Genomic DNA, 23,577 nt, shown 5'->3' on the forward strand with positions numbered 1-23,577 from the left:
AGGACAACCGTGCCACCCCCGCCTTTCTTCTCACCAGGGGTTTCACTGGGGTCTTCTCGATGGGCGTGAAAGACGATTCCCTCCGGCTGGGCAGGGAAACTCTTGGCTTGGGGGTCGTCTCCCCTGGGGCCATCTCTGTGGTCTTCACCAGGGACGCTACCACTCCCTCAATCGAAGCCTTAGCCTGGTGAATCTGGGCCTTCGCGACCTTAGACGCGCCTGAGGATTTCACCACAGGGGAAGGGGGGCCACCGCCTCGCCCCCCTTGGCTTTCTCTGTTCTCTGTCGGAACCGAACGGGCCTTCTCCAGTAGCTTACCAGGTTGTCAGATTTCCTTTTCATCGAGCCGGAGCGTTGGCTCGTTGTTGACGGCATCAGTGATGTTGCGTCCGGCCTGGCAGCCGAGGAGCCTGTATCAACGGCACTACCGGTGCCCACAAACTCACTGTGCTTTGCCTTATGTTGGGCCCCTGTCGCTGAAGAGCCCTCAAAGGTCTTAGAAGACCGCTTGGATTTTCTCTTCGGAGAAGTATGTTGCCGGGGCTCACCTGCCGCCGGGCTCTTCAACTCCAGCCAGTCAGCGAGTTGCTTGTGACAGTCCTTCACAGTATGGGAGGACATGTCCTTGCAGAAGGCACAAGTCCTCCTCGACGTGAGATTTATCTGCGTGCAGGCAGCAGAGGCACTGAGTGCCCAGTCTCCTTGAAGACGTTCTGTAATCCACATCCTGGGCAGATCCTAAACAGAGGCGTCAAGTCTCCTTTGTCTTCAGCCATGACCACGAGGGGTAGGCCTCCAAGATCTTCTGGAATCCTCCAAGAAGTGAAATTCAACGAAAATTCACCCTTGAGGGGTGTAGAGATTTCCGAAACGGGTCCCTGTTGATCGGAAGATCAATCAATGGAGCTTGAGGCTCGATTTGACTGAAAAAATAAGAATAAACTCTTTGAAAAACGCAATACGGAGTAAAAGCTCGAGAGCTATAGCACGAGGACTCCCAACACTTGAACGTGCGGTAAAAATCTGAATATGGCTGCCAAAGGAGGGGCTTAGGTAGAGAGCACTCATTGGCTGGGGGCAGTATGACCCAGAGATCAGTGATTGGTTATTACGAGAAAGACAGTTCAGAAACAAAACTGAAACAGATCTTCTTTTACTGAGGATTCCCAGCCTGAAGACGAGGAATATTCATGAGCATGTGAATCCATGCCAGATCCCATGCTGGAGAAATAGCTAACTCCAGTAATAGTCATGGGAAAGTCTCTGCCATATACAAAATGCTGCTCACAAAGTATCCGGACCAACCTGCCCGCACCCGCAATGAGTGGGCCGATGAGCTTGGTCTTGAGATCTCAGAGGGCCTGTGGAAGAGGACGTGCTCACATACGTGCAGAGTCTCCCTTAATTGCAAAATCCGATGTATGCAGTATAAACTCCTGAACAGGGTATTTTACACCCCATACAAACTAAATAGGTTCGCCAGAGCCCAAACACACACCTGCCCTAGATGCCATCTTGAAGAGGCTGATCACATGCACATGTTCTGGTCATGCCCCGCACTGAATACATACTGGACTGAGATCTTGGGGGCTCTCTCCGAGATTGTGGAAACCGTAGTGGACCCATACCCGCTGGGTGTACTATTTGGGGTATGGGGTAATGACGATGTCAAGAAAGTGTCCAAGTTTCTAAATGTAAGTAATATGATGGCCAATAAATGTATATATACAGTTTTGGAAACTCATCTCCACCTACGTTCACGATGTGGTTAAATGCACTCACTTGGACGCAAACCTGCGAGGAGTACATTGCGTTGCTGCCGGCGCATTCACGTCCCAAAAATGCACGACTGTATTCTGTAGCTACCTCCACAAACGGGCCGAAGAGGCACCCGACACCCCCACTTCTCTGGAAACGAGTAACAGAACGGAGTCATGATCTAGTTCATGCACCCCGCACCTGATGTATGCTATGTTATGCGCCGTATACGATTGTGCAACGGAACGTACAGAGCTGATTTGTCTTTCTGTAAATGCTTAATGTGTATAACTGCTGCTAACGTTTGCCAATTAAAAATAAAATTTTAACTAAAAAAAGACTGCACCAAGATGCTGTCTTTTTAGATCCGTTTTTTTCTACTTCAAGAAAGCTGAGCCAAATCTGGACGAGTCTGGTGGTCCAGTTTGACTTTGACCTACAAAATACAAACTTTGTATGACTTTTAGTGACCCCTGCTGGGGGGGCAGTGAGCACCCTTGGGGATTAGTGAAGGGCATAATGGGGTCATATCAGAATATCAATGATAAAACCCGTACAATCACCCTTTGTGATATGCATTAGGAAACATTCCCTATTAATCTATGCACCACACAGCTGCCTCCTCACAAAGGAAGACCTTTACCTATGTTGCAGTGAATTCTTTATTCGCATTGCTTCCAATATATTGATTGTGTGGTTTGGGGAATGGGGTTACAGTGTTCCAACTGCAACTACATTTCCCCAAAAAACATACAGTCTGCCATTTTCCACTGTCTTTTTGCTTTTTAATACCTTAAACTACACCACCATATCAAAACATTGTTTTGTTAAGATTTGATTACGCAGGCCAAGTTTTCCCAGCTGCTGGGCCAGTGAGATAGTAAACATGCACGCTCAGTCAGCGACCATATCTCTCAAAAAAAGCCTGGTATATAATTTATTAATGACAATATTTTGGGACGCGCCCCCTTTGCGACAATCATTCAGAGTGGCTTTCATTTTTGGTATGGTGTACCTGGCTGGATTTATGAAAGCAAGTCACTCGCAGGGTATCACATGGCTACACTTCTAGTGCTTTTTCTGAAAACTCTAGCTCTTTGATGTGTCCAGCAAAGAGAAAAGCTTTCATCCAAAATATTATGCATGGGAGTTCAAAACCCGAGTGTTATAACAAGATACAAATAGGGTTCCCCAAAATGATTATTAAAAAAAATAGCCATATATGAGGACGAGACAAAACCTCAAATACACGCTTTAAAATGTTTTAACAACATGACACGTGACGCCTTGCATGCATGTTTATAGAGAAAATAATTCCTCAAAGGCGGCAAATCCGTATTCAGTGATGTATGCAGTTTTATTTTTCGAATTATAGTGGTGGCTTGGCCTAAAAGATTCAGCAGTGGTGGTTATATGAACAGTGATGCTCCTCGACCCACAGCAATAACTGATACACATAGTTTGGCCTTGAAAACGCACAAAAGCGTGAATCACATGTCCTTTCACCAAATGAAAACCATGAAGTAAATGAATATTATGTAGGTTAAGTAGCGAATTTATGCACGTTCGAAAACCATGAGGTCAATGGTTATCCATTATGCCTAGCATCTATAATATGAAGATTTAAAAAAAAAAAAAAATACACCACTGAGGTTTAGCACCTGTGTGAATCTCGATAAACAAACCTTCTGGGGCTAGTAACCAATCTGGAAGCCTGGTTTTCACCAACACACTGTCTAACTCAAAGCCCAGGGAACTATTGCTGGTACACCACTACTTAAGAAGGTCCTTCTGCCTGTAGCATAGGCATATACATTATTCCCACACAGGCAAGGACTTCGTCTCTCAGTGTGTCGAGCCAACTCCTGCTGAAATGGAACCACGCACTCCCTTCACAAGCATGCACTCTCCACCTCGAAAAATGACAAGCCTCACCCCGGCAATTAGATACAATCTCATATGACCTAGCAAAGAAAAGGACACTCTACCAGTAACTTCAGCTGTATCCAAATGCCACACACTACAGAGGGCACAATTTCGACCACTGCATTAGTTGTAGGACAGTTATTTAACTGGAATTGCCAAAAGCAACAAATAGGTCATCCAGTCCTTGCTCAATATGTAACTGCTGATTTTAAAGCCGATGATAGGATTGCGAATGGGACTCATTGCTTTAGGACCTGAACAAATGTGCACGGTCAAAAGCGATACATTTAGATCTCTGCTGCTCGGATGGTCAAGCAACAGGCTTACTGGCGGCTCTCTCGACCCCTCAACATTGTATTACACTTCATGACAACGTGAACAAGAGGGGACAAAAAAGTACTAAGCACTCTGCTAACCTACTTTGCAGCACACCAAGCCATCATGAGAATAGAAAAGATCTGATATCTAGCGCTGCAGAGCGATTGTGCTGAGCAAATATCTTTATTAACTATTCTTTCAAATTAAAGCTGAACTTAAAAAAATACCTTAGATTGCCCATGCAATTTCAGTGGAGCGCGTACTTAAATGCTGTGGCAACCAGTGCAGCTGTGAGAACAAAGTCTGAAAAACATCAAAGTGCGCAGCTGTTTGCGTCTGCAGTTAACAGATTCTGAGCACTGACCACAACTGGCTTAAGTTTAATGGGGATAAGACTGAGGTGTTGGTGGTGGGATGCCCCCCTGATCCCTCTCTGTGGGTCTCTGCCTATTGGCCTTCTACTCTGGGTCCCCTTCCTTGTCCAGGCAGCAGGGTAAAAAATCTTTGGGTCATTTTTTCTGACACCCTATCTATGACAAACCAGGTGGCGGCGGTGTGTCAAGCCGGCCACTATCAACTTAAGATTTTGAAGAAGGTTCTACCCTTGATACCTGTATCCCTTCGTCCTCCGGTTGTTGCAGCTCTGGTCCAGTCTCGCTTGGATTACTGTAACTCCCTGTACCTGGCCCAGCCTATTGGCCTGATACAGCGATTATAACGAATACAGAACCTAGCGGCCAGGCTAGCCACAGGCACCCCATATGGAGCTCATATCTCTCCAGTGCTGCGTTCGCTCCACTGGCTGCCGGTTAAACAGCGCATCCTTTTTAAGGCTATGTGCATGGTCCATAGGGCTGTTAATTCCCAGGGAGCTGAGTTCCTTCAGGCTACATTTCTTCGCTACCTCCCCTCACGTGATCTTCGCTCCTCCTCCGCCGATCTCCTGTTTGTTCCGATGTTCCGCCGGTCCAGGATAGGCGGTCGAGCTTTCTCCATAGCTGCAGCTAACCTATGGAATGACCTGCCCCCAGATTTGAGAAAAATCTCTAACCATCTCGCTTTTAGAAAAGTCTTGAAAACCACCCTCTTCTAGGCCGTATTTTTATAGCTATAACAGAAGGGATCTATCCTCCGTCTCCAGTACCATGCCGCCTTTGGGCGACCGTGCGCTCAACAAGTACATATAACATAACATAACTGTGCAAAGCCGCTTTGCTTCTGTGGTGACTCTACACGTGTGGTTGCCAAACAAAAAACCCTGGCCAGACTGCAACTGTCAGGCTGCGAGTGAAACCATGCTGCAGTTACTCACTGCAGCCTCTGTAAAACAAACAGGAAAGCATACTTGGCAGAAGGTGGCGCTGCCCTATGGTACATCATGATTTTTATGGTTAACAGAGTCCACAATGTTTATAACGGTGTACAGTTACACCCCTACTGGATACTCCCCTTTTCAGCTCAAACTCACGCATACATAAGGGTGGTCTAAATATGGACAAATATGCGCAGTTAAGCTGGTCATGACTTCCCACATCCACTGAATTACATTGTGTTAAATCTGGTCAACTTAACTTCCCTTTTAACAATTTCAAGGGTTTTGTTATACCAGATTTCTTTTACGGGACACTAGCCATGGCCTTTGGCCGTGTCCACTGGTCATGTTCCCCCAATATGTTTCTTTTGCAAACAATAGGTGGCTGTTAGGGAGAATTCTCTTCTAAGGCTAATTTCCCTTACCTATAGAGTCCCCCAGCAGCTTTGCTGGATTTGAAGGGTTTATTTTGTTCTACTGCTAAGAGCGAGGCTCTTTTCCCACTCTTAGATTGCTGATGTGTATTTTAGGCTAATTTTGTGCTTATGGTCCATGGGGTTTTTCTCACCCTCATAGGTATCATCTTTTTACATGTGTGTTACACAGCACCCTCAGTGCAGTGACACAGGGGTGTCACATCGACCCCCAAACAGACTCCATACCCGGTGACTGACTACCGTCTCCCAGGGCATGCAAGGTCCCCATTGACTTTACTAGTCAATAGTTATGAACAAAACCAGTACAACCCATCTTACTATGGAAGTACTGGAAAGGGTTAATAGTTTTTCCTTGGTGTTCCTTTTCGAGAGGGTACCGTCCAGTCCCTCTCTCCAAAGTTTCTGGCTGGTGGCAGTGGTTACTACCGTAAATATTCGACTGCAAATATTTCCCTATGGGATTTTCCCATTGTTCGAGGCTACCACTTTTACTGACAGCCTCTAACATACCGCCGGTTTATTTTAATATTAACTTTACTCCAGTAGGTTTTTATTGCCAGATCTTTAATATTTAATTCTTGTGTCTTTCTTTGAAATCCTAACCCAGGTTGGGGATCATTTGTTCTTCCTTTTGGCGGGCTTCTGCCCAGAAGCCCTCCATTCGGCGCCACTAAGTTTGGGGTAGACAGGATGTGTGGGAGGGGGAATAGGCACCCTGGACAGGGTTACCTAGGCAACCCAAGTCACACTCTGCCCTGATAGGCTGGGGGGTTATCCCACCAGGATAGCCACCCTACTGTGTGAGTGACAGCTATGCTGTATGAATGGGGGTTTTTCTGCATAAAAGCAGGGCTCTGAAGACTGGAGGACAAGACGTCGCCACTGGAACTAAGAAACCCGAAGAGGAGAGAAGCTGAAGACATCTGCAACGACTGAACCACCGGTGAATCCCTGCTGCAGATCCTCACCAATTTTCTCCAATGACTTGAGAAGATCTTCAACAGCAAGAGTCTTCTTCCCTTGAGCTGGTGGGGCCAACCAGTTCGCCAATCGCCTTCCAGGACCTGCCTTGGTCGAATCGCCAGTGCCAAGCACTAGGAGACCGGATAGCCAGGCACCCGTCCACCATGACCGCGATTTAAAGGAGCGTACCTTTTATTCCGTTTTGGCAGCACCGCGGCTGATTTCATCCCTGAGCAGTGCAGTAACTCGAACCTTCCTCCACAACGAGAGCCTCTCTTCCTCTGCTGGATCTCCCGAACTGCCAGGAATTACTGCCACTGCAGGAGCCTCTTCCACTTTCAAGGTACATTATTCCGCCAGGCCTCCTGTTTCGTTGGATACTGCTAAAGGTGTTTTAAATCCTTTACTTACCTTCTGGGTTGGCCGCCCTTTTCGTCTAACATTATCTTTTTACATCTGCAACTGCCTTTTCAACTTGTTAAACAAAGACTTGACTGCAGCTACTAGAACAGTTTGATCCTGGGCACTTGCCTTGTACCATTTGTATTTGTATTTATTTATTTATAACGCGCAAACCAACAGGCCCAGAGGCATCAGGGCGCAATTTGTACAAGGTTACAGATATGCAGGCATAACAGAGAATCATTAAACATTTACACATGGGTGCAGGTATAACATAGAATCATTATATACATTTACAAGAGGATCTTATATACATATGTACAGTAGTTTCAGTGCCGTTAGGTGATAATAGCGGTCGGCAAGTCAGGGTAGGTCAGTAAGAAGCGCGAAGCCGGCCTTAAAGCTGGTTGAAAAGCCAAGATCTAGTATTGGCTTTGAAGGTATTGAAAGAGTCTTCCGCTCTAATTGAAACAGGGAGGGAGTTCCATAACTTGGAAGCTAAGACGGGGAAACTTGAGCCCCCTGCTTTTTGCAATTTAAATCTGGGGATCGCTAGACAGTGGGATTGGGCTGTTCTTAGAGGTCTGGAGGTAGAGTGGCGCGACAGTCGACTACCAAGGTAGATCGGGGCTTTGTTGGCTAGGCATTTGTGCGTAAGGGCGAGTGTTTTGAGTGAAATTCTTTGTTTGACAGGTAGCCAATTTAACTTACTTCTGGTTTCTGTGATGTGGTGGTGTCGGGGAATGTTTAAAGCGGCACGAATGGCGTTGTTTTGTGTCGTTTGAAGTCTGTTCAGGTTCTCTTGGCTGGTGCCAAGATAGAGAGCACTGCAGTAATCAATTTTAGCCATAATAAGGGTTCTCGCTAGCGTAACGCTGTTAGACGTAGTGAGGAATGGTCTGCAAGCTGCGATAAGTTTGCATGTGTATGCAGACGCAGATCTGACAGCATTAGTTTGTCGGGTTAATGAGAGTGTGGCATCAAGGTAGAAACCTAACGTTTTGGTGTCTTTTGAGACACAAATGATATTACCATCTATGTTGAATGACTGATAGGATGGCTCTAGTCTGCTCAGGCGTTGTGCAGTGCCCAAGATCAGGAGCTCCGTCTTGTCATCATTCAAGCACAACTGATGTTGGGCCATCCAGGCTTGGATGACCAAGTAGACGTCGTTAAGGGCCTTGGTGTCACCTAGATAATCACCAGTGATGGGGATGAGTATCTGGGTGTCGTCCGCATAGTTAGTATAGGAGACACCCAGATAGTCAAGCACATCAAAGAGTGGTTTCGTGAAAATGTTATAAAGTGTAGGTGACACACAAGATCCCTGAGGAACGCCGCAGTGAATCGGGGAAGGGTCCGCGGCTGCGGATGGGGCAAAGACTCTCATGGATCTGTTGCTCAGGAAAGATTTGATCCAAGCCGCAGCCGAGGAAGAGAAGTTGGCAGCTGAATGGAGGTGCTCGCACAGGATCTGATGGTTGACCAGATCGAATGCGGCTGAGAGGTCGAGAAGTAGTAGCATTGCTAGTTTGCCTTGATCCTTTAGAACCTCGATTTGAGTTTTAAGGTCTAATAATGCGGTCTCTGTCCCGTGTCTGGGGCGGAAACCAGATTGTCGTAGACCTAGCAAGTTATTAGTTTCCAAGTAATTTTGGATCTGAAAGTATGCGGCACGGTCTAGGATCTTGAGCAGAAATGGTACAGTGGTGATAGGTCGGAAGTTGGTGGGAATGTTAGGGTCTAGGGAAGGTTTTTTAAGCAGTGGGATAACCCAAGCGTCCTTCAGATTGTCCGGGACAATTCCTGTTTGAAAGGAAGAGTTGATGAAGGCCGTGATGAATGGGGCCAACTCATGCGCTGACTCATTGACTCTGGCTAAATATGTTACAACTGCCTTCTCTAGATTGCTTTTCACTAAGAAATGTGTTGGTGCACCTAAACTCTAACCACCTTTCCTTCCCCTTTCTATATTGCTGAAGTGCCATTCTGCTCGGTTTTCATCCAAGTAGTGCTTATACTGAAGTATTGCCTTGCCTAACTTGTTCACAATCCAATTGGGAAGTGTTGCTGGCGTGTTTAGGAGTCTAACCCTGTATGATTTGTCCTTTCCCTCCCTCTGAAGAAATTGTTAGAGTGCCATTTCTGCTTGGTTTACACTGCCGTTTTGCTCAGTTTTCACTCTTGCTCAAACTTGTCTACAATTTAATTAGGGAGTGGTGTATACTTTTCCGGACTGTTTTAACTTGCTTTAATGATAGCGATTTGTGGGTGAAGCGAATAGTGTGTAAAATAAATATATTCTTTTTGATACAAAGCTTTGGTCAGTGTTACCTTGTCCCATGGTATTGTAGTCCTATTGTGTAAAACCTGAAAACTGCTAATTTCCCTCTTGAGATAAATCTGTCTGCTTAGCCACAGCTACCAACTAAATCTTTGTGGTGCAGACTGATACCAAAGGGGATTTATTGCATATATCTGTAGTCCTAATCTTGTGTAGTTCTCCCTAAGGGAACTGCATAGGATTCTGCCTAACAGTGGCCACGGCGGTGGCCACCATACATATTGCTCCAATAGGTTTCCTAAACGGGCCCACTAACCACGGCCTTTGGTCGTGTCCACTTTCCATATTGCAGCCCTTGACATGTTACCCCAATAGGTTTTGTTGGGGCTGTGTCCACTTTCCATATTGCACCATTCGGTTCCTTATGGTAAACCAGTACCCATATCCTTCGGCCATATCCATTACCCCCCACCTCATTGTAGCCGTAAAATTACTCTGTATTTTGTATTAATCTATTTTTTTTTTTACTCTTTTAAACTCTTTTTCCCCATACCAGCAGTTATATTTCCAATGTACTACAAATGACCCGATTATCCTTAAATGACCGCAAATAAACAATTATTTTCGTGTGATGCACTTTCATTCCCAATCCCATTTTCTACTATAACCCTAGTATAAACCCTGTTATGCAAAAACCTTCAAGCTTTGAACTTGGTCCCCAGGACCTCACCCCACCCCAACTCCCCTATTTCTCATGGTGTCCCCTTATTCCTCTAGACAAATGTAATTTCATTATTTTTCCTCCTCCAAATGGCAGTTTTCACACTTTTCGTTTTCGCCAAACCCCGGCTATAGCAGGTACAACCCGGGTAATCCCTTGCATCGAACAAGGCATCTGCTGCAAAGCACCAAGTGAAAATTTTAGCTACAATTTTTGGAGAAGGGGGCACCCCATTCTCAGTCAAATATTTTAACTACTGGATGGAATAACCCCAGACCCCTCCCGCAAATCTAACCAAGGCTTTGTGCCCAAGTTGTTTTGCACCTGGTCCAATTCAGTCCAGCGGGTTTTCGCTGTGCAGAAGGTTTGACTGTTTCTCTATGGGGTAATGAATGGGAGTAGGCCAAAAACAGTTTTTTTTGCTTTCTTAATAACTTTCATTTTCTAACAAATCTTTCCCAAAATGACCAGTCTGGGTTGGCCTTGATAAACTGTGCAAAATATCAGCCAAATCTGTCATGCAAGGCAGAAGTTATTAGGAATTACATTTTCGGGCTTCCTATGGAATTTGATGCTCAACTTAACTACAGTGCGGCGACCGCAGCACTATAATATATGTGCAACGCTAGTTGCCCTATAGTTAAGGTGAAACCCATCATCCACAGGAAACACAAACATTATATATCTAACAACTTTTGAGCCGTACAACGCCTCAGTGGGACATTTAACATTCCTAATTTGAGGATCAGGGCCCCCAGGAGCTAAATGTTTTGCAAATCCTGGTTACGGTTCAAAAGATAAAATTGGCAAAAAAAAAAAAAAGAAAGGTTGTTTTCCCCTTTCTATTCGTTTTCTCATAGGGAAAACGTTCCACTGTCCACTTTTTGCTTAAACACACAGCCAAAACCGCTTGAAGGATTTGAGCCAAAATAAACGTCGCCACAAAGCACTCAAAAGGAAATTCTTTGTTGGTTTGGCATATATCCATCCAATGGTGTTTATTTGACGTAAAGTGGGGTGCTGCTCCTGCACCCAAAAGTTTAGTTATATCTCCCCTAATGTATTGCTGGTGCCATGGTTTTCCATTTCTGAAAATCACCATTATGCAGAAACTGTGGAAACTGCCTTCAAATCATAAGTGGCGTAAGTAGGGCAAATTTGAGGCTAGAGAGCACGTTGGCATGATAGAGAAAATATGATTTGTGAAGGCTCAGAGATAGTGGAGTTTTTTTTCATTAAGTGTTTAGTAGAAATCTATCTGAATTTCGAAGTGCCCAAAAAATAAAAAATAAAAGTGTAAATACTTCTAAACTATCATATATTGAGATGTGGCAAGAACAGTGATTGTTAGTTAAGGGAGTAGTAGTATTTGGAGCATTTAGGACGCACTCCTGTGTTTTTAATAAAACAAGTTACAGGGATTCCTTCATAAATTAACTTAAGTGTCGGAAGTGGGTATTAGGGGGCTATTGGGGTTTAAAGGAGTTCAATGTACTTACAAAGCTTAAAATGGTTTAATTAAATAGAAATGTAAGTGCACAACATAAGATCGAGCTAAGTCGATACAGGTTTACTATATCCTTTGTTTTGACTGGAGAAGCTTTTCGAGTGACTTAACAGTGAAGATCTCGATGCACTCCTGATGTCAGCAGGGAAGATATATATATATAATCTCACCTGCCACTTTTTCGTCCCAGTACCCAGTTAGTAATTCTACCTGAACTCCTACATCCATCTTCCTCGTCCCAGTGCCCAATAGTAATCTTACTTTTACCCTCACATCCCTCTTCCTTGTCACAGCTCCACACTACTCCACCTTACTCTTCCTCATCACAGTGCCCTACCACCACCAAGTCACGATAGACTGATACAGACCACCTCTCTTTTAAAATATCCTTAATAAAAAGTTTCCTCCTGGCGTTCTTCTATTTGTATATCAAATCGTGCAGCTGCTCTTTTCAGCAGATTAGCATACAAAACCTGATCTGGGTAAAGAGCAGGTTGTTGGCTCTGCTATGTATGGTGATGGAAGAGTAATCATCAGGATCAATCTCTGTTGCCCTATTCCTCCCCAATAATGTTGTCATCTGTATAAAATGTCTTCCTCAACTATATCTTCCTCCTCATGTACCCGTTCAGGTATTATCTTGACTTTAGGAGCAGATTCTAAAAAAGGGGTTACCCTTTCCGTTTTCTCAGCAATTTATCACAAAAATATTCTGTAAAGGACTGCATTTTGCCCATAAGTAAAGCAAACCTTTTCTCTCACCACTGTGTTTCCTGAGAGGTTGCTTGATGTGGTAATTATTTTAATACCTCTTCTTCCAATTCTAACCCAGAAGAGATGATGCTAGCCTTCTTCTGCATAGCAGATGACAGAGTTGCTTTCCCCTCTACCGACATTGGAATGGGTGTTCCATTTCCTTCAGTAGGCGTTGAACTTGTTTGCTGTGTTTAAGATGCCGAAACATCGTTCTGTTTTTGTGCCAGCTTTGACAAAACCGTTGAGTGCCCAGTCATATGTTTGTGTTTATGTGAACCCCCGGTTTGGTTGACGACCTAGACTTGGGTGCTGAAATGGTGTATTGTTTTTTTTGTTTCGGGATTGAAACCAAACTCTCGAATCGTTTACTTCATGGGTCATCTGATTTTTGTTTGGGCTTAATTTTGTCTTGTGCTGCCTTGTGGATACCAGGGGTTGTCTCCACAGCACAACCAGACGCCGGCCCCAAGGAGATGAAGGCCAGCTGTGAGGAAACCACGTTTCCAGTCTCTAAACCTTGCTCCTCTGCATCGCTCTCCAAGCCAATGCCCGCGTCGTTTACCGCAAAATCTTCCACTGTAATGGTAGATTCACCCAACTTCTTTTCCGACTGCATTGAGAAGGCTGCCCAGCTTATTGGATGACGCTCCCATAGATTTACCGTTTAAATAGCTTGCAAGACTTGCACCGGGAGTCATCACGATCCCTTGGAAGACAATTGCTCACCCAGTGCGCGTCTTTCCATACAAATCTGATATTGCACGTTGGGCAACATTTAAAAAGGAGTTTTCTCCATTGGGCAGCCAGGAGACGGGCGAACTTAAGCCATAACGTGTAGTCAACTTACAGAAGGGTTTAAAGGCATTCTCTAAATGGGTTTGAGAAAAAAGTAGGACGTGGCCCTCACCCACTCTTTCTACTGCATCACCTTTAGCTGTGATGCACCTTTCGGCAAGATTCTGGTGACCAACACAGGCGCTCTCGCCGTTGTACTGTATGCAATCTCGAGAACTCTACCCTCATTAGGCCTCAGTGGTTTTGACTGCTTCATGATTGCTTACAGAAACTCTGCGTTTAGCATCCTACCTTAACCGCAGAAAAAAAGAATCCGAGGACGTCGACGCATGAAGGATCATGGGTACATGCACAGGTAGAACAGGTATAGGGCCTCATTACGACCCAGACGCTAATGCATAGTACTGCTAATGGGTTAACGCCACCGTAAAAGGCTGCGGCGCCGTTAACCTATTAGCGCCTAATTACGAGGTCCCTTTGCGGGACCCGACCTTAACGGCTGGTGTAGACCAGCCGTTAAAGTAGGGACCAGCAAAGGGACCTTGGTGCTTAATTACGGTGCCGCAATTTGCGGCACCGTACTTAGCGCCTTCCGCATTCCCATTGAGCCCTATGGGGCAAGAATGGGGAAGGGGGAATTACCACCCCGCCAACCTTGTAATGGGGTGTAATTCCCCCTTTCTCCATGGCGGAGTCGGTAACTTATGGTGCTTCCGCCAGGGTCGTAATGAGGCCCATTGTGTTACAGGTACACCCGTCGATGTCCAGTTTTTGAATTTGAAACAAAAATGTAATACTATGCAACAGCCACTAGATGGCGGCCTTTGCAAATACAAAGCATGTGAATCTAAGCAGATTCACAAGCCCCAGAAATGTGCGCACACACGTATACACGTTTTACTTACCTACCTTGTGGTGACTGTGGAAACCACCTGCCTTCCAGTGACTATCCTTTCCCAATGTTTTAACAATGAGTTAATAACAGAAACATGTTCAGAAAAAATTAATATGTACGGCACCATCTTTGTGGGGACTTGAACATGTGCTACTATCCATGTGTGGATTCCAGTGCTTTCATTTTCAAATGCAAATATGCATGATTTACAACACCACCACAATAATTACACAATTGTCTCTTCATATGCAAGTAATTTTAGGACTTATGGGGTTCCCACTGAATGCAGTTTAATCATTTTGAATTTTCTACCAGATAAGTCACATTTGCACATTCACTTAAAGACACTAATTTTAACAGGTAGCCACATTCCATGTGCTTTGCAGTTTTCAAAATTCAAACAGGCATTTTGACTGGGATTGGCGTAGGATCATGCTATGTGGCTCCGAGAGGAAAACGAGAATTATAGCTTTCATGGCTTCATAGACATCATCTTAAACACTAGAATAGATCTTCTCCACAATAATAGTATGATTATAAAGATGTTACTCCCTACTTTGGGATGTTGCATTGTGACAGTGAGATGTAGGTCTCTAGAAGGATTGCAAGTATATGTAGCATGATGAAGTTGATTCAAAGTCCTCCCAGGGTTGGTGTTTGATGATAGTGGGATTACAGTCCCCATAGGGATGGTGCATAATAATTACATTAAAGTCCCCACAGAGATGGAGTGTGAATATAGAGGTGTTAAAGTCCACACATGGCTTGTGTATGAGGACAGTGACGAGTGATGTCAAGATCAAAAGATCGGGCGCTCTTGCGCACATCCAAGATGGCCGCCTAGCGCAGGAGTTCCAGCTCGGAAGAAATCCTTATTAAGAATTAATCCGGTCAGCAGCGTCCCAGACTTGAAATTAAGCCACTTCCTAGCAGCAGAAGCTTTACGGCACACACTGGTGTAACATCGTGCGGAATCGAAGCCGGGGTGCTGAGATATTCCGTTTTGAAGATTTGGCGGTTGACGGAGGCCTGCGGAGCCGCGTGAGGACTCCACCGACACCAGTTAGAGGGCTGCGGTGGGGGAGGAGCGCCGCGCGACCCACAACATCCTGCCGGGAGGGTGATTGAGGTGGTGGCCGCCCAGAGACGACGGAACCAGTTCCCTACCCGGGCACAACCTCCAGGACCCGCTCGGGGTGACTGGACCACGCGGGAGAGATACGGGGGAGCTTTGAACTGCTATGCAGCGGTGGAACTGTGGCGGCCGCTTGGCCTGACCCCCGCCCTTGGACTTGCCGCGGAGCTACCTGTGGCTCCGCTTGGGCGGCCTTCTACCGATCGGCGTTCTACAGCTGTGGTGCGACCCGGCCCCCGGCTCGCGGCCCTTGCAGAGGGGCCCAGGGTGGATCGTGGCCCTCGTCGGGGGACGCGGGTTGAGCCGGGGCGTGCCCCCTCCCCCCCACCACGGGTATCAAGTAAGTGGCCGGGGGAAGGAGAGGAGGACTGTTTTGACTGCAATACGGGGAGGCCCTACACGGGGAACAGAGGACCACAGCCTAGGCCTACTGCGGCCTACCCACAACTAGGACAATAATCCTATAACGCCCTGGGCTGCCCCGGATCAACGCCCCGCACCACCCTGGGAACATAGTCTCGCTCAGCAACATCCAAGGGGAGAGACGACATACATCCCCCAGAGGGGAAAAATCAGCTGTGACCACAAATCCGCGGTGGAGCTGCCACCCAACGCTCGAACATAACGGGACTCCCAGGCGAACCCTGCGACACGGGTCTCGGGGTAGAAACCACGGAGGCCTCCGTTAACGAGACGTCGTACACCTAAATCCTACACACCGGCTGTTGGTTAGGCACTTAGGACAAATATAAGATAAGACACGCTTTACCCACAACTGTGTCGCACAGCAGGGCACGGAGCAGAAGATACGTGGGAGACCACAGTCCATCCCTTCCTGGAGGCCGCAACACATGGGCTGCACCGAGAAGAGGGGGGCAGGTGGGAAAAAGATTGGCCCGATGGACACTTTCACTAGCTCGCAGCCCCAGGGGGCAGCTAGCGGGGAGATACACCCGCCAGATGGACATGAGGCTGACCCTTTGGAGCGCCTGGCAACGCTGGTGCAGAATGGATTCATGACCATGAACGTCAAATTAGATGATATAGTGGCGACAATCGGATCCTTGAAGGCACGTGTTGGAAAGGAAAGCACTCGTGTAACAGAGGCGGAAAATAGGATAAGTGCAAGTGAGGATACGATACTGCAACACAGCCGGGATATAGCCCACCTCCAAACGGAATTGCATAAAACCCAAAACAAATGTGAGATCCCGGAGGAACAACATCCGGATTGTTGGGGTATCGGAAAAGTTTGGAAAGGGCCCCATGGAGAAACAGGTTGAGGCCTTGCTGAAAGACATCCTAGGTGCCGACTCCTTTTCGGAATCACTTCCTGGTCGAAAGAGACCATCGAGCCCTAGTACCGCTCCCGAAACCAGGAGCCTCTCCTCGAACTATAATTGCACGCCTCCTAAATTATCGTGACAGGGACACTATACTCCGGCTGTCGAGAGAAAAAGGTACCCTACGTTATGAAGAGAACACAATCCACATATATCCGGACTTCTCGACTAGCGTGCAAATGCAAAGGAGATCATACGAAGGGGTGAAAAAACAGCTACATATGCGAAATGTGCCCTATACCCTCATCTTTCCAGCGAAAATGAGGATACAACATGGAGGACGAGCCCACTTCTTTGAGAACCCCACAGATGCTTTGTCATACGTGGAGTCTTCCATTCCGTTATCCACCGGAGGTCGAGGGGTAGATCAAAATGCAAACTCATAACCGAGGTATGAGAGGCGAGACCCGACAGAGAAGCAGGGAAGGTTAAACTCCGACCAACCGCCGCATGGTGAGAAAATAAAGAAATTGGGAGTTACGCAATGGTGACGAACTGAACAAAATGTTTTTCCGGGCTGTGACCCTACGTCTGGAGCGAGCCAGATGTCTGCGATTAGTGACCCTCAGGAAAGTTCCACATGTTTAAGGGATTGTTTGTTGTGGGGCAGCATTGTCATGTTGGGGTTGATAATGTGGGTGGGGGGCAAAAAGGTTGCATGATTGAGCAAGGCGGGAGAGAGGGGGGGGAAGTTTGGGAACCGAGACTCAGAGGAGTCTCACAAGTTAAAAAGCGTGGTGACATTGCAGCACATGGTACTCTCCTAAATAACAGCAAGGTAAAACAGACTAATTGGATATACATACATGGCTAACTCTATTAACATGACCCAAGGGCTTAAACTGAAACTTCTTATTTGGAATGTACGGGGGCTGAATAATCGAGCCAAATTGAGGAAAGTGGGTGCTTATGTCACCCGGCATCAGCCCCAAATTGTCATGCTGCAGGAAACACACGCACTGCGGAAGGTTAATGCCGAGCTCTTGAAGGGGTGGGAACGCACAGGTACTGCACAGAATACTCCTCGCAGGCAAGAGGTGCATTGACCCTGATACACCCATCAGTTGGGTTCCAGTTGGTAAGGAGTAAGATAGACCCGATAGGTTGCTATGTTATGGTCTGGGACAACGCCATGGGGGAAGAATTGCTATTGATAAACACGTATGGCCCAAATGTTGACGACCCTGATTTTTACACAAATGTGCTGAATGAGATTGGTGCATGTGGAAGAGAGCGAATATTATGGGGAGGAGATTTTAACACCATTTTAGATACAAAACTAGATCGCTCCGCCTCCACACACAGAAACCCTACAAAAACGGGACACACTCTACAGCAAATAATTTTGAAACTGCAGTTGGTAGATGCCTGGAGGGCATTGCATCCCCATAAGAGACAGTATTCATTTTATTCTCAGTACATGACACAGTCCCGTATCGACTATTAGCTGGTGTCGGCCCCTCTCCTACACCAAATCAAGGGATGTGAGATGTTTCCTCGCACCCCGTCGGATCATTCCCCCGTTGGGTTAGAGGTCACACTAGGAAACCTTAGACCCCCGCCCAGAAGATGGAGGATGCCCTCTGGCATCCTAAAGGACCCTGCAGTGGCAGAGGAATTGCATATCGAGGTAGAATTTTTTTTCGAAACCAATAGGGAGTCGGTGAGCAGCCCTGCGACATTATGGGAAACATTTAAGGCATGGGTGCGGGGTATCCTGATTTCTAAATCCACGGGGCTATTGAAAGCGGTCAGGAAGGAATTAGCAGAGGTTGACAAACGGTTGTGGGAGCTAGAGCAACGGTACACATCCTTACATGAAGACAACACCCTGGCAGATATCAATAGTAATCTACAATCCTTCAATAAACTAGCCCACAGGGAATTGCTTTATATGGCTACTCCGATCAGGGCACGCCGATACGGAGAAGGAAACAAGGCAGGGCGCACCCTAGCTAACCTGTTGAAAGCTGATAGAGGCCGCACACTGATCTCTAGCATAGTGGCTAGCGACGGCACAGTGCAAACTAGCGAGGAGGGTATCAATAGGGTGTTTTCCCTCTTATCAAGAACTACATGCTAATCACGATCAAAAAACCCCCAATGACATTGAAATGTACTTAGACAGTATCCCGCTTCCAAAGTTGACTGCTGAAAGTAAGTTACTGTTAGATCAACCCCTTACGATTGAGGAAGTCAGGGAAGCAATCAAATCATTAGCCAACGGAAAGGCCCCCGGCTCAGACGGTCTGGGAATCGAATTGTACAAGGAACTGAGTGACGAGCTTGCCCCGATATTACTGGCCATGTGGGAGGAGGCCACAGAGGTAGGGACGTTGCCACCATCTATGAGAGAGGCTATAATTACGGTGCTTCCTAAGCCTAGGCGTCCCCCCAATGATATGTCCTCATATAGACCCCTGTCCCTTATAAATTGTGATGCCAAGATATTTGCGAAGATTTTGGCCAATAAACTCCTGTCACACATGCCAGTACTGGTACACCCCGACCAATGCGGGTTCATCCCCACTAGATCCACAGCGCTTAACTTGCACAGGTTGTTTGGGGTAATGGCCCAGATCAAGCCGGAGGCTCAGGCAGTTGCTGCGTCCCTAGATGCCGAAAAGGCGTTTGACTCTGTGTCATGGACATACCTGTTCAGGGTACTGAATAAATTCGGACTAGGCCCGAGCTTCCAGAATTATGTCAAAGTGTTGTACACTAACCCGGGAGCCAAGGTGTTGACTAACCGCACTATGTCAGACTGGTTTGAGTTGAAGAGGGGCACCAGACAGGGTTGCCCATTCTCCCCCATACTATTTGCCCTTACCATGGAACCATTTGCTGCTGCAATTAGAGAACATCAGAAACAGAGGGGTATACGGATGGCGGGCCTGACCCAATCTATATCCCAATATGCAGATGACACCCTCTTGTACATCCGTGAACCTGACTTACACTTGGGCTCAGTAATGGAAGAAGTGCACAAATTCGCAGTATACTCGGGATACAAGACCAATCAAGCTAAATCTGATCTTTTCCCCCTTACCCCTGCCACCCGATGCCCAGACAACACGCACGGTCTAAAATGGTCCCCAGACAAGATAAGATACCTGGGAGTTATCGTCTCGGGTGACAGAACATCCCTATTTTTTAATAATTACGACTCCCTACTAAATATGATTGCCACTAAGCTCCGATTTTGGGCTAAACTCCCCATCTCACTTATAGGCCGGGTAGCCGTACTGAAAATGGTCATCCTCCCTAAGCTACTTTACATATTCACTCGCATCCCGATTTGGCCCGGTAGGCGGTTTTTTGATACCCTTAGATCAATGGCGGTTGAGTTTATCTGGTGTGGGGGGGCGGCCAGGCTGAAGTGGGAGAAAAGGGTGGAACCATACAATAGGGGAGGCATAGCGGCTCCTGACTTCGAATTGTACTATCTGGTCGCACAGGCCCAATTTGTTAAGCATTGGTATGACGAGCACGACACCTCGCCCCACATCTGTCTTGAAAAGCACACAGCGCGCCCGACCGACATAAGGTCAGTCATCTTTAAAGTTAAACACAGGGATGAATGCCCATTTGACCCGGTTAGCACGACAGTACATGCATGGTCCAAACTCTTCCAGAAACTTGGGGTGAAGGCACCTTACTACGCCGAGGCTCCGCTTTGGAACTTCCCAGGCATAGCACCCACATATGACCCAAGTATACAAAACAAATGGGACCCGGACGAGGAATTTAAAATTAAGGACATATTTCCCAATGGCAAATTTATAACATTAGAGGACTTCAAGACAGGGATGGGAAGGGACCAATTGATAATTTTGCAATATCATAGAATGAGACTGGCCTATAAAGCCCGGTGGCCGATGTTCCCAGATGAGCCCCCACCACACCCATGCCTGCTGACCCTTGCAACCCGAGCTGGAACCAGTATCTCAGGTCTCTATGCGGCCGTGCAGGCTAATACCCCAAGGTTAAGCACACTTAAGTCCTCCTGTGAGACGGACCTGGGTGAAGACATAACAGACAGAAACTGGGAGAGATACTGTGAAATGACCAAGAAGGTATCTATTAACGCTGGCCTTTGGTTGATACAGTTTAAGATGTTAAATAAGCTGCACTATACCCCCCTTAAGGTTGCAAAGTTTACGAACAATGGTCCTGGTACGTGTCCGAAATTTGAGGTGGATCGGGCTGATTCGATTCATATGTATTGAGTTGTCCTCATGTGTATGCTTTCTGGGGAGAGGTTGCAAATGTCCTAGAGGAGATCACTCAAATTCCTGCAGACCTCACACCGTCAAAATATCTATTTGGGGATATTGGTAAGCAATCAGAGATTACAAAGAGGCTCGTTAACATTTGCATGCGCAGTAACAAAGAAGTGCATTTTACAAAAATGGAAGCGTGCACAGGCACCGAGAATATGCCCCTTTCTCAAAGAACTGACGTACGTTAACGAATGCGAAGAACACTATATAATGTCACTCCCGAATCCAAGTAAACCGAAAGACATATGGGCCCCGTTTAGAATATGCGAGGCGGACTCGACCAGCGGTAGCCCGGTAGGGCCAAGTGACTCCTGAAATCTGTAATGTTGGTTATGCCATAATACGGCTATACAGTCTGTTGATGTTCCGAATGTATGCTATGCGAATTGTTGTTGCAATGTCATGTACCACAAGAATTAAATAAAGTTTTAAAAAAAAAAAAAGAACAGAAATGTTCAATTGACCACATATATTTTGTGTGATATTAGAACTACTTCAGTTTCAACAGAGGGGTGAGTGAAGTGGGAGATTGTAAAGTCCTCCTAGAGATGTGCAAGGATTGTGATATTGAAGTCCCCACAGAGATGGTGTGTGATGACGGACATTGGAGTACCAACAGAGATGGTGTAGTTGTTGGAGATGTTTTGAGTCACAGCATAGAGTGATTTTGATGAAGGCTATGGTGTAGTCCTTACAGAGGTGGTGTGTGATGATCATGCAGTTGAAGTCCCCACAAAGTGTGGATAATAATGGCATCAAAGTCCCCACAGAGCTGGTGTCTGACAATAGTGGTGCTGAAGTCCCCACGTGGATGAAGTGGGATGAGAGAGAAGAGGTACAGGTAGAATAGGTATAGTGTTACAGGTACGTCCGTTGGTGCCCAGTTTTCGAATAAGAAAAAACAATATGTAATACTTTGCAACAACCACCACATGGCGGCCTTTGCAAATGCATGTGAATCCAAGCAGATTCACACACCCCAATCTGCGACGTCTGTGGCAACTGTTGCATAAAAACACACTCGCTACCACAAGCAGCACTCCAATGTTTTGCATGCCGTATCTTTCTGTAATTCATGGTCTAATGCCACCATACTTTCATGCATCTGTTGGCAAGAAGTGAGCCATGTTCACGGAGAACAGGTGGCAGCTGTACAACCAAGTGTAAATCTTTCTTCTGCAGTTCAGCATTTGCCAAAACACTGATATTGCACTTTCATGGACGCATTGGGGAAAAGAGAGCCAGCTTCAAGTGACCAAAGCGACATGCAGTCTTCACCTAGCACGAGGTTCACCTGCCAAGATATAGCTCATGAAATGAGAAACACGGCAAGCAATCTGCTAAGAGGACTCTTACTGCAAGCAGCACCTTACACCGAGTGCCCAAGGGGAGACCCCCACAAGTGAACTGAAGAGCAAAGTAAGTGAAGCTGCCAGGAGGTATAACACAACAGGCTTCTACACAAAGCACTGGAGAAACCATGCTAATTGGGGAGTGTAGTTAATAAAACGCTCACAGAAGAGGAGCCCAACATCACACCTCACCATCCTCAAACTTCCTTAGCTATTAAACCATTGGATCACTCCTGCCTCCCCCAAATAAAAACAAAGTGGCACAGACCGACAAAGCGCCAGAGCATCCCCCACTTCATGCACTCCATGAGATAACTTAAGCCACCGGGCTCACACTCTGCGTTCGGCCCACAATGAGCCAGAACTGAAACACTACAGGCATGGCACAACTGTTTTTTATTTTTCAGATAAGCATATGTTATAAGTGTACTATAAACCGCCATTAACTTGAAGGAGACAAATCATTACCTACCTCAGGGATCCAGAGAGCACAGCTTACATGAACCCATTTTGTTCCACTTCGCGTTGGCTTCATTGCTCCACCTTTTTTGGGGCACAGCAGACATTTCGGCTGAACACCCAGGGCGCATGTTCTGCACAACCAGCTACCTTCTGGCACTTTCAGGATTCCATAGCAGGCCTGATATTACAGAATGCAATAAAAATATAAGTGACAAACATAGCAAGAGTAAACTATTCAAAAACAATTTTACAATTTAGTATGATTTGGATTTCAAGGCAGGCTGCCCCAAAACGACAACACAAATACATATCCCTTTCTGGGAGACAAAGGGGTCAGGATCTCGGCACAAGTTTATCATGGCAAACTTCTAAATCCTACACTATAAACAATCTTTCCATTTTACTACTAATTGGGTACAGCATTAGCAGCACCTAAATCTATTTTCAGAACTTTGGAGTGAACAGGGAATCTTTCAGGATGTAAATATCAGGCAAGTTAAACCAGCCATATGTTAAATCATTTTGTTGCACACTATAATCTACAGTACATCATGTTAAGTGTCAAGCCAGTAGAAGGATTTGGACCAGAGGACATGTTATCAAAAGGATTTTTTTAAAAACCTTTGAGCCCTATTGCTAAAAGTGCAGTATCCTTCCAAACAAAGTATACTAAGATGCTCGTCAATAGTCAAATTAACAAAACTGGCACTCTGTCCAAACTGGCCCTACCACTTAAAAAAACAAAAAGGAAAAACTAGGCAGTGCCAGAGTTGTTCGCTCAGTCTCCAGGAATACCTCCTGGTTTTGGCTAAAATGTTTATCTGTAGAAAACAATTCTCCCCAGTTTAACAGTTCTTGTCCATCTGTCAAAATTTCTAAATAAAGTCAAGTTAATGAAAATATCAAATGTCCAAGTGTTTGTAGCTGG

The 23,577-nt window shown here is 46.1% G+C and overlaps 1 protein-coding gene across 2 annotated transcripts in view; it reads right to left on the reverse strand.

Annotated features, from left to right (window-relative positions):
- JADE1 (jade family PHD finger 1) overlaps window positions 1–23,577 on the reverse strand; it is a 961,679-nt gene that overhangs the window by 326,326 nt on the left and 611,776 nt on the right. For both annotated transcript variants that reach the window (XM_069631059.1, XM_069631060.1), the window contains exon 7: window positions 22,660–22,827. In XM_069631059.1, the coding sequence (XP_069487160.1) occupies window positions 22,660–22,827 (168 nt within the window). The remainder of the gene's footprint in view (window positions 1–22,659; window positions 22,828–23,577) is intronic.

The sequence above is a fragment of the Ambystoma mexicanum genome, chromosome 6q (genome assembly GCF_040938575.1).
Source record: "Ambystoma mexicanum isolate Mex_15411 chromosome 6q, UKY_AmexF1_1, whole genome shotgun sequence".
NCBI lineage: Eukaryota > Metazoa > Chordata > Amphibia > Caudata > Ambystomatidae > Ambystoma > Ambystoma mexicanum.